A 12,051-nucleotide genomic window follows, 5' to 3' on the forward strand; every position below is an offset into this window, starting at 1 on the left:
CTCGTGGTCCAGTAGTTGTTTGTCTCTCTCTTGCTCAGCTTCTTTATTCTCTGTCATTTGGTCTTCTATATCACTAATTCTCTCTTCTGCCTCATTTATCCCAGCAGTGAGAGCCTCCATTTTTGATTGCACCTCATTAATAGCTATTTTGATTTCAAGTTGGTTAGATCTTAGTTCTTTTATTTCTCCAGATAGGGATTCTCTAACATCTTTCATACCTTTTTTGAGTCCAGCTAGTACCTTAATAATTGTCATCCTGAACTCTTAATTCTGACATATTACCAATGTCCGTATTGATTAAGTCCCTAGCTGTTGGTACTGCCTCTTGTTCTTTTTTTCGTGGTGAGTTTTTCCAGCTTGTCCTTTTTTCTAGATAAGAATATATGAATGAGAGAATCAAATACTAAAAGGATGGCAAAGACCCCAGAAATATAAAAGCTAATCAAATCAGAAGAGACCCGAAACCGAGGGGAGAAGGAAGGGGGAAAATAATAATTTAAAAATTAAAAATAAAAAATATCTATGTATTATACTGGTGAATAGAACAGAGCCACCCACTTGATTTTGGGTGTATTCTGGTATCTTACTAGAAACTACCTACCAAAATTTTATAGAAAGAAAAACATATGTATACAAAAATAAGGGCAAACATGATCAAGGAATGGAATATGACTGTGAAGATGGAAATTAAAAATGATTCTAGGAGCACCTGGTTGGCTCAGTAGGTTAAGTCTCTGCCTTCAGCTCAAGTCATGATGTCAGGGTTTTGGGATCGAGCCCTGCATCGCGCTCTCTGCTCAGCAGGGAGCCTGCTTCCCTCTCTCTCTCTGCCTGCCTCCCTGCCTACTTGTGATATTTCTCTCTCTGTCAAATAAATAAATAAAATCTTAAAAAAAAGATTATAAAAAAGGAATTGATAAGTTTGTTGGAAAAAGAAAAAAAGAAGAGAGAATGTGATCAGGCTGGGGACTAGAAAGCCATGTGCTAGATTTAGGGTATATTTTGATATATTAGAAGAAGTTGCATCCCAGAATTTTAAAGAAAAAAAGCCTATATGTATTCAAATAATAAGATTAAATACATGAAGGGATAAAATATGACTATAACAATGAAAATTTAAAGATTTTTTTAAAAAAAGGTATTTTTAAGATAAAATAGTTAAAAATCGATACTAGAGGACAGAGGAACAGTTAAAAAAAAACAGAATAAGAAAAAAATTTAAAAAAATTTAACTTTGCAAGACTAAAGGATCATGGGAGGAGAGCAATGAATTCTAAGCATTGCTTTCCCCTAGCTCTGAATTTCCGCAACTCTCATTGATTGGTGAACTTGGTCTTGGCTGGATGTTCTTGCTGAATTTCTGGGGGAGGGGTCTGTTTCAGTGATTCTTAAATGTCTTTGCCCGAGGTGGAATTGCAGCGCCCTTGCCAGGGGTCAGGCTAAGTAGTCTGCTCGAGTTCACTCTTGGTAGCTTTTGTTCCCTGAATGCTTTCTGTAGAGCTTTGGAGGATGGGAATGAAAATGGCGGCCTCCCAATCTCCAGCCCTGAGGGGAGGAGAGCTTGGGCCCCCACTCCTCAGTGCACCCTCTGAGAAAAGCAGTCAATCCCTCCCATCTCCCTGGTCTCTGGTCACACTCCAAGCTCACCTGGACTGTGACCGATTATTTCTATCTGTGACCACGGCCCCATTTGGAGTCTCCAAATCCAGCAGATTCCTGCCATGTACTCCCTCACCGCTCCTCCCGGAGGAGGAAGGAGGGGGTCTCTCCCGATCTGCAACTCCACGAGCAGTGGCCCGACTGTGCCTTGGATCACTGTTTAAGGTAACCCTGAGCTGAGAACTCACTCCTTGGCTCCGTCTCTGTAGCCAGCTTCCCCTCTCTGTTACCTGGCAGCTCTGCTGTGCTCCAACACCCCCAGTCTGTCTTTGACCCTGCGGGTCCTGGGACCACACTGTCTCTGTGAGGGCTCCACCCCTGCTTAGCCTCTGGAGCGATGTCCCTCAATGGAGTAGGTTTCTAAAAGTTCTGCTTTTGTGCTCTGCTGCTCCACTGTTTGCCCGGAGCCAGCCCCTCTCCCGTAGTCTATCTTCCCATTGCTTCGGATTCACTTCTCCACACATCCTGCCTTCCAGAAAGTGGTCGATTTTATGTTCCTAGAATTGCTGCTCTTCTTCTCTTCTATCTCCTGTTGAGTTTGTAGGTGTTCAGAATGGTTTGATAACTATCTAGCTGAACTCCTGAGACCTAATGATATTTCAGTCTATTACTCCTCAACCAGCTTGCTTCCTCCCATGTCTCAGGTTTTCTTGATGATAGCCTTTCTGACAGTGTGAAGTGATATCTTGTGGTTTTGATTTGCATTTCCTGGATGCTTAGTGATGTTGAGCATCTTTTCATGTACTGTTGGCCATTTGGATGTCTTCTTTGGAAAAATGTCTATTAAGTCCCTTTGCCCATTTTTCAATCATAGTTTTTTTTTTTTGTTTTGTTTTTTGTTTTGTTTTTGTTACTGAGTTATAAGAGTTCTTTCTGTATGTTGGACATTAATTCCTTATCTGATATATGGTCTGCAAAAGTTTTCCTATTTAGGTTGCCTTTTCATTTTGTTGATTGTTGCTTTTGTTTTATAGAAGTTTTTGATTTTTGCTTTTGTTGCTTGTGCTTTTGGAATAAAGAAAGTATTGCCGGGGCGCCTGGGTGGCTCAGTGGGTTAAAGCCTCTGCCTTCGGCTCAGGTCATGATCCCAGGGTGTTGGGATTGAGCCCCGCATCAGGCTCTCTGCTCGACAGGGAGCCTGCTTCCTCCTCTCTCTCTCTGCCTGCCTCTCTGCCTACTTGTAATCTCTGTCAAATAAATAAATAAAATTAAAAAAAAAAAAAGTATTGCCAAGACCAGCGTCTAGGAGCTCCTTCTCTCTGTTTTCTTCTAGAATTTCTATGGTATCAGGTTTTTTATGAAAGTCTTTAGTCAAAGATAGAGATCCAATTTCATTTTTCTGCATGTGTTCAGTTTTCACAGCATCATTTATTGGAGAGACTATCCTTTCCTTGTTGAATACTCTTGGCTCCTTTGTTGAATATTAATTGATCGTACATGTGAGGATTTAATTCTAGGCTTTCTGTTCTGTTCCATGGGTCTATGCCAGTACTATTTTTATGTCACTACCATATGTTTTAATTACTATATTACAGTATAGTTTGAAATCAGGAATTATAATGCCTCTAGCTTTGTTCTTTTTTCTCAGGATTGCTTTGGCTTTTGGGGGTCCTTTGTGGTTCCATACAAATTTTAGGATTCTTTGTTCTAATTGAGTGAACACTGTCATTGGTATTTTGACGGGGATTGCACTAAATCTGTAGATTGCTTTGGGTATTATGGACATTTTAATTCTTCCCATGTGCACAGTGTGTATTTAATTTTTCCCATCAGCACACACATATTTGTGTCATTTTTAGTTTCTTTTATCACTGTCTTAAAGTTTTCAGGTACAGGTCTTTCACCTCCTTGGTTAAATTTATTTCCAGATATTTCATTCTTGTTGATGTAATTTTAAATGGGATTTTTTTCTTAATTTCTCTTTCTGTTAGCTTGTTATTAGTGTATAGAAACTCAGCTGGTTTTGTTTTTTAGAGAGAGAGCACAAGCGGGCATGGCAAGGGGTAAGGAAGCGGGAGAAAGACTGTTAAGCAGACTCCATGCTCAGTGAGGAGCCCAATTTGGGGCATCATCCCACAACCCTGAGATCATGACCTGAGCTGAAATCAATAGTTGGACACAACCAACTGAGCTACACAGTTGCCCCTCAAGTTGTTCCTTTATGTTAATTTTCTATCCTATGTATTTACTGAATTCATTTATTCTTACAGTTTTTTTTTGGTTGAGTCTTTAAGGGTGTCCTAAATTTAGTCTCATGTCATTTGCAAATAGTGACACTTTCCTATCCAATTTGATGCTTTTTATTTCTTTTTCTTGCCTAATGGCTGTGGCTAGGACTTCCAATTTTATGTCGAATAAAAATGGCAAGAGTGGGCCTCTTTGCCTTGTTCTAATCCCGGAGGAAAAGCTTTCAGCTTTTTACCATTGAGTGATAGTTATTTTAATGTTCTTTTCCTTTAACCTTTATACTGTAGTTGTGTTTAATACAGCATCCTATTGTAGAATGGAGTTTTCTATATTCATTTATAAATTTTTCATCTTTACCATTGTGTTGTGTGCTTTTGTGCGTTTTCATGTTGCTGATTAGCCTCTTTTTGTTTCAGCATTTCTTGCAAGGCAGGTGATTAAACTCCCTCTGCTTTTGTTTATCTGAGAAAGACTTTGTTTCTTCTTCATATCTGAAGGATTACTAGATAAAAATATTTCTTGGCTGGCAATTTTTGTATTTTATCACTTTGAATATGTCATTCCACTGTCTCCTGGCCTGTAGAGTTTCTGCTGAGAAATCCAGCTAGTCCTATGGGTTTTTGGCTTTTTGTTTCATTTACTTTTTGTAGGTTACTTTTTTTTTTTTTTCTGGCTGTCTTTCTGGTCCCCTCTCCTTTTTTTTAAGATTTTATGTATTATACACTGAAAGTATGCATGCGCAGGGGGAGGGGCAGGGGGAGAGGGAGAAGCAGACTCCCCTCTGAGCAAGGAGCCCAACACAGGGCCTGATCCCACAACTCTGGGATCATGACCTGAGGGACCTGAACCAAAGGCAGAAACTTAACTGACTGAGACACCAGACACCCCTTTAAGATTCTTTATGATTAATTTTTGATCTTAGAGAAGATCTTCTCACATGGAGATAATAGGGTATCCTATTAGTTTCATGGACTTGTTTGTTCAAATCCTTCCTCAGGTTTGGGAGTTCTCAGCTGTGATTTCTTTAAATAAACTGTCTGCTCCCTTCTCCTTCTCTTCTGGAACCCCAGTTCTTCAAGTATTTGCCTTTCTGATGGAATCTCATACCTCTTGTTGGTATTCTTCACTCTTTTAAAATCTCAGTTCCTGCTTCTCTTCTAACTATATTATTTCTGTATTCCTGTTCTCCAAGTCACTTTTTTCTTCCATGTGGTCTGGTCTGCTAAGGATGCTCTCTGTTGCATTCTTCATCTCATTCATTGAATTCTTCCCCTCCAGAATTTGGCTCTTTTTTATAATTTTAGTCTCTTATAAAGAACTCCTGTTTATTAATTTATTCCTGATTTCACGGAATTATCTTGGGTTTTCTTGTAACTTGGTGAATTTTTTCATAAAAAACAATTTTGAGTTCTTTATCAGTTAGATTGCAGTATTTCATGCCTTTGAGTTTGGTTGCTAGAGAATTATTATTTTCTTTTTGTGATGCCATTTTTCCCTGATTTTTTTTTTTTTAAGGTTTTATCCATTTATTTGACAGAGATCACAAGCAGGCAGAGAGGCAGGCAGAGAGAGAGGGGGAAGCAGGCTCCCTGCCGAGCAACGAGCCCAATGTGGGGCTCGATCCCAGGACCCTGGAATCATGACCTGAGCCAAAGGCAGAGGCTTTAACCCACTGAGCCACCCAGGCGCCCCCTTCCTTGATTTTTTAAAACTGTTTATAGCTATGGACTTCTGCTTTCACATTTGAAATAGCAGATCCTCCTTAGTTTTTATGAGTTCTTTGGTTTTTACAGTTCACCAGGCTGGCTATTAGAAACCTTTCTTCCGTATTCCAGAAGGTGGTATGATAGCTCAAATTTGTAACCCTGCCCACCAACTGTGGCCTATTTTCTGAGCATGCTCCCTGCCTACCAGATCTTGCTTTCTTGGGTCTGTAGTTGGGAGGACACACAAGGAGCTGGCAGCAGAGTTGGAGAGGTGTGGGTTTAGCACTTGCACTTTGAGGGTACCCTTGGGCCTGAGGGAAGATCCTCGAGTGGGGTTCTACCAGAGTCCTGTGGGTGGACTTCCTATTGAAGTGCTGAAGCAGACAGCAGGGACCACGTTCCTTTAATGCTCTTTGATATTCTAGTATGCTTCCTTCCCTTTCTCGTTCCTTCCCCAAGTCATGGGGGTCCTTCCTCAGAAATCTGGGTACTGCCTAGAGGTAGAGTTTTCTGTAGGCACAACCCACATAACTGAGCTAGCTGGGCAGTCACTCATTGCTTTTGCTTTCTACCGCTTCTTTGGGAAGGTTGTGACTGCCATTGCCAAACAACTTAGCTGTGCAGTGTCACCCTGGGGAGGGGAGCAGCTCTGGCAAGTTCTTCCTTCTGTGTCTAAACTCATCTCTGGCCTGTTCCAGTGGTATGCTAGAATCTCCCCTCAGGCAGACTAGACTTCTACATTTTCTCTCTTGCCTTTGGGTATCTGCCAATGTTTATGGCTCTCTGGGTTTCTTTTCCAGTTGTGGTGAGTGGGAGTGAGGTAGGTTCACCAACTCCTGGATCTACATCCCTAACTGAGGTCTTATTTTTGGATGCACAGGTGGGCAAGAATCCTCCTAGATCTGTTGGCATAAGGTGCTGAGGCACTTTTATTCAGTTATGGAGGTCTAATAAGTTGTTTAAAATGGGGAGGAAAAAAGGAATGACTTACGCTGCTGTGATGCTTGATAGTACCTTAAAGTTCCCAAAATTCCTCAAATTCTTACTCACTGTTGAATTTTAGTTTTTTTCCTTTATAGGTAGTGCCTCTTAAGTCTTCCCTATCTTGAAGTCATAAACATATCCTTCTAATTATCTATAGCTATTCCTAAAGCTATATTATCTATAGCTTTATTATCTATAGCTATTCTAATATCTATAGCTATTTAATCTTTCTTAAATTTATATTATATGTAATTTATAAGGTATGTTTGTACAGTGCTCAGAATGGTAAACACAGCCATAGGAGTCAGAGCTCTATACTGCTCACTTTTCCTGGACCTCCCAGTGGGTGTTTAGCTTAGAGGCTTCAAGTTATTGCTCATGAACAGCTTGAGAGAATTAAGCTTGTTGGGATTGAATCTGGTTTCCCTTTATTAGTTGACTACTCTGGCATGTTATTTAACCTTAGCCTTGGATTCCTCACCTGTAAAATGGGGATATTAGTCCCTTCTAGAGCTTACTTTGCACCTGGGAGGTGGAGGCAGTTCGTCCTTTATTATATCAAAACAGAACACTCCTTTCATCCCCAGAACCTGTCTCCTGTCCACCTAATTGGCCAAGCCAAAACACTCCCAGGGATTTCTAAACTAAACCTCCTGGTGTTGATATTTTCTGAGTCAATTAAGTAGGTTGAACCATATGAAACTGCTGATAACTTGGCTCTTTGGGACCTATCAAACCTATCAGTGATCTAACAAAGTGCAGTTAAAACTTTCTTTCTCACTGGGTGCCAAACAAGCCGCCTCAGATGCCTGCCAACCTCCTGAATGGACTCTGCTTTTCTTCTTCTTCTCTACGTGTTCTCCATGTAGCATCCAGTGGCACATGCTTGAAAACTTTCAAATCAGGAATGTTCATAATATGACTATTGGTATATAGGAAGAAAATATTAGAACTTCAATGTATTTTTTAACATACACCTTAATTTGTTGTTGATTTGTGTGTATGCTTATTTTATAATAATGTATTACTAGTACAGTATATTATTGGTGTGCTAGTCAATCTAAAAAGTTTAGACCACAGCAGTTAGGTCTAGATTTTAATGAAATACCCAGTTATTTCGTTAAGCCTCTAATTAAAGTCCTTGTGATTATTTCCAAAATAACTTTGGGTTCATCTCTTAGGTTAGTTGAACAACTATCTCTTCCTCTAGATTGTAAACTCTCAAAAATAGATATTGTCTTTGTCTTTCTTTGTCACACAGATTTAAGTGCCTAGTAAATATCTGAAACTCATATAATAAACTCCTACAAATTGGTAAAGAAAAATATTAAGAATTCCTTACTTAATGGGTAAAGGACAGTAGTTCTTAAGGGGATATGAACTAAGGAAATGTTTGACCATAATACTAAGTAAATTTAAAACTTTCAATTAAATCTTAAAATTAACTCTTGACAATTATATTCTAACAGGCAATCTATCTCGAAGATCCAAGCCTGTGCCTCCTCGTGATTTAGGCAGTTCGGATAAGGGACAAGTAAATATCTTTATATTTTAATATATTTAAGCATAGATCACTCAAGCTTGAAATTGCTTAGTTATTTAAGTTTCTAAACCATTTATAAAGGAGGATTTTTAAAAAGATTTTATTCATTTATTTGAGAGGTGTGAGGGGGAGGGGCATAAGAAGAGGGAGAGATTGAATCTCAGTGACACACTGACTCTGTGCGTCATGTGGAGCCTGACTTGGAGCTTGATCTCACAATCCGGAGATCATGACCTGAGCTGGAACCAAGAGTCGGATGCTTAACTGACTGACACACCGAGGTGTGCCTATAAAGGATGTTTTTTACTTAATATTGTGAATGTTTTTTATAGAATACCAAATGCTAGTCATTGAATCCTATAATAGTCGAACCTGGCGTTTGGAAATAAATGTGAGTTTTAGCTGCTTGAAATGTGATTAACATGTCCTTTAGGATAGATGAAAAGAGAACATCTTGTCCTTACAGACTGCCTCACCCAGGGGGCCTCCCGAACCAGTGGACTTCCCAGATTCTGCATGTAAAAAGGACAACAAAAAAGAGGAAAAAGAAGAAATTCAGGGAGAAATCAGTCATCCTGATGGAAAGGTTAAAAATTTAAAAAAAAATAATGAATACTGTAAGAAATATAGGTTAAAGTAGAGTTGGAACACTTAGATTCTACGTTAATTGGTCTTTAAGACTGTTGAGGACACTTAAGAACTGTAGTTCCTTGGAGTGTGACCTTAGTTTGAGCCTCTGGACTCCTCTAAAAATGCCTAACACACACATGCATTTAGTTGCCATTTTTAGTTTAGATATACAAAAGAAGCAAAAGAAGGAATATACTTCCTTTGTTTAAACACTGTTCTTCCTCTAAACATAGCTAAAAAGTGTCATCCTTGGTACTTTTTAAAAGCCTCCGTTCAAGGTTTACTCTTCCTGCAGCCTTTCTGTCCACCTCCAGCTACACAGTTTTATTTTTGTGTTTAGGAAATTTTTGAGCAGGATACTGCCTGGCTGGGTGTTCCAGCTAAAAGAAAGACTGAAAAGGGAAGGGCCATAAACAGGTTTGTTAGCAAGGAGGGGATGAAGTAATTTTCCTTCAGGTTTATAGAAAATCTATTTTTCCAAATACCCTAATTTGACCTATTTTAATTGAAATTTTAAGGCCAAAGTTCACTGCTAGTCTCACTACTAGTCTTGAGGAGTAAGGGAAGGACAAAAGAACAGTAGTCAAAGGAAGTAGTTATAGACTTTTCCTGTACAAATCCTGCTTTCATGTAACAGATTGTTGGTGGGAAAAGGTTTTCTTTTTGAGGATTCTGCTGATAAATGGGAAAGGAATGAGAAAATTTGAGAATCATCACTGTGCAGTCTCTGATGAAATAAGGGATCTAAGCAGCTATCATGAGAAGCACTGAACTCCTAGATGAGAGGTTGTTGGGGCTTCATGGCAGATCTAACTGATGGGACCCCGTTTGTCTTACGGTCATGAGGACAGTCACATACTGCACTTCTGAATATGTAGACATAAGAAGCTCTCAGCAGTTCGCAGAAAGTATTCTTGTTAGAATAATTCAACTAGACTTTATTCATACCACTAGATGTAACTACTAGTTTTTTCCCAGGAAGTATAGGGCATACAAGAACATGTTAAATGACACCATGATTGGAAAGCAGTCAACCAGCTCCAGAATCTGGGAAATTTTACATGTTCAGTGACCCAGTTCTTTCAATAAGTAATCATCATTAAAAAAGGGGCAGGGAGGGGAATGTTAAAGGTTGAGATTTAAGAGACATGTCATCAAGTGTTATGTGTGGACCATATTTTGATCCTGATTCAAATAAACTGTAAAAAGTCTATTTTGTGAATATAGGGGAAACAACATGGAAGTTAAAATATGATGAACAAATAACAGTTTGTAGGGACAGTAATGATTTGGTTATATTAAAACCTATCCTTAAATCAATTGAAGTGTTTTACATGTGATATCTGTAGTTTGCTTTAAAAAAAAAAAAACAAAACTCAGCAGAAAAGAAATTGAAGGTGATAGAATCAAATAGAAAGATACTCCATGCTCATGGATTGGAAAAATGAATATTGTTACAATGACCACTACCCAAAACTATCTACAGATTCAGTGCAATCCCTATCAAAATGGCAACAGCATTTTTCACAAAACTAGAATAATACTAAAATACGCATGAAATAAAAAAAACCCTGAATACCAAAAGCAATTAAGAAAGAAAGAATCCCAGACTTCTAGTTGTATTACAAAGCTGTAGTAATGGAACAGTATGGTACTGATACAAAAAAAGACACGCAGATCAATGGGACAGAATAGAGAGACCTGTTTTTTGTTTTTTGTTTTAAAGAGGACAGGTTTTTGTTGTTTTATTTTAAAGATTTTATCTATTTATTTGACACAGAGCGAGCGAGCATAAGCAGGGGAGCAGTAGAGGGAAAGTGGGCTTTCTACCAAGTAGAGAGCCCGGTATAGGGCTTGATCCCATCACCCTGGGATCATGATCCGAGCCAAAGGTAGACACCTAACCAACTGAGCCATCCAAGTGTCCCTAAACCCATGCTCTTATGGTCAATTAATCTATGACAAAGGAAGCAAGAAATACAATGGGAAAAAGACAGTCTCTTTAATAAATGGTGTTAGGAAAACTGGACAGTTACATGCAAAAGATGAAACTGTCTTATACTATACACAAAAACAAACTCAAAAGGCATTAAAAACCTAAATGTGAGACCTGAAACTATAAAAATACTACAAGAGAGCACAGGCAATAACCTCTTTGACATTAGCTATAGCAACATTTTTCAAGATAGGTGTCCTAAGACAAGAGAAACAAAAGTAAAACTATTGGGACTACACCCAAATAAAAAGTTTTTGCACATAGCAAAGGAAACCATCAATAAAACAAAAAGGCAACTCTGAACGGGAGAAGATATTTGCAAATGACATATTTAAGGGGTCAGTATCCAAAATATATGAAGAACTACACAACTCAACCCCCAAAAATAATCCAATTAAGAAATGGGCAGAGGATCTGAACAGACATTTTTCCAAAGAAGATATACAGATGACCAACAGACATGAAAATTTCAACATCCCTAATCAGGAAAATGCAAATCAAAGCCACAATAAGCTACCGTGTCACACCTGTCATATATTGGCTAATAGTCGAATGTCAGAATGGCTAATAGTCGAAAAGACAAATAACAAGTGTTAGAATGGGGGAGAAAAGGAACCCTTGTATACTGTTGATGGGAATGCAAACTGGTGCAGCCACTGTGGAAGACAGTATAGAGGTTCCTCAGAAAGTTAAAATAAAAAAAAAAGTAAAATAGAAATACCATGATTCAATTATTCTACTACTATTTGCCAAAGGAAGCAAAAACAATAATTCAGAAAGATATATGTGCCCTTATGTTTATTGCAACATTATTTACAATAGTCAAGGTATGGAAGCAACCTAAGTGTACATTGATAGACAAATGGATAAGGAAGATAAGGTGTGTATACACACACAGACACACACATAAAGTGGAATATTACATAGCCATAAGAAAAGATGAGATCTTGCTGTTTGCTACAACACGATGTACCTAGATGGTATTATGCTAAGGGAAATAAGTCCGACTAAGTACCATATGATTTCACTCATATGTGGAATCTAAAAAATCAAATGAGTAAACCAAAGCGGAATCAGACCTATACATACAGAGAACAAACTTATGGTTACCAGTGGGAGGAGGTTGGGGGTATGGACAAAATGGGTCAAAGTGAGTGGGAGATATAGGTTTCTAGTTACGGAATGAGTAAGTCATGGGGATGAAAGGAACAGCATAGGGAATATGGTCGATGATACCATAATAGCATTATCTGGTGACAGATGGGAAAGCTACACTTGCGGTGAGCACAGCACAACATAGACTTGTAAAATCACTATGTTGTACACCTGAAACTAATGTGTATCAA

General features: G+C 38.6%; 1 protein-coding gene across 1 annotated transcript in view; it reads left to right on the top strand.

The window, feature by feature from the left end:
- LOC111159919 (centromere protein J) overlaps positions 1-12,051 on the top strand; it is a 68,303-nt gene that overhangs the window by 52,555 nt on the left and 3,697 nt on the right. The window contains exons 11-12 of the mRNA XM_022522600.1: positions 8,006-8,070; positions 8,546-8,665. Coding sequence (XP_022378308.1) covers positions 8,006-8,070; positions 8,546-8,665 — 185 coding nt within the window. The remainder of the gene's footprint in view (positions 1-8,005; positions 8,071-8,545; positions 8,666-12,051) is intronic.

The sequence above is a fragment of the Enhydra lutris genome, unplaced genomic scaffold (genome assembly GCF_002288905.1).
Source record: "Enhydra lutris kenyoni isolate GAN:26980312 unplaced genomic scaffold, ASM228890v2 scaffoldscaffold71, whole genome shotgun sequence".
NCBI classification, from domain to species: Eukaryota; Metazoa; Chordata; class Mammalia; order Carnivora; family Mustelidae; genus Enhydra; species Enhydra lutris.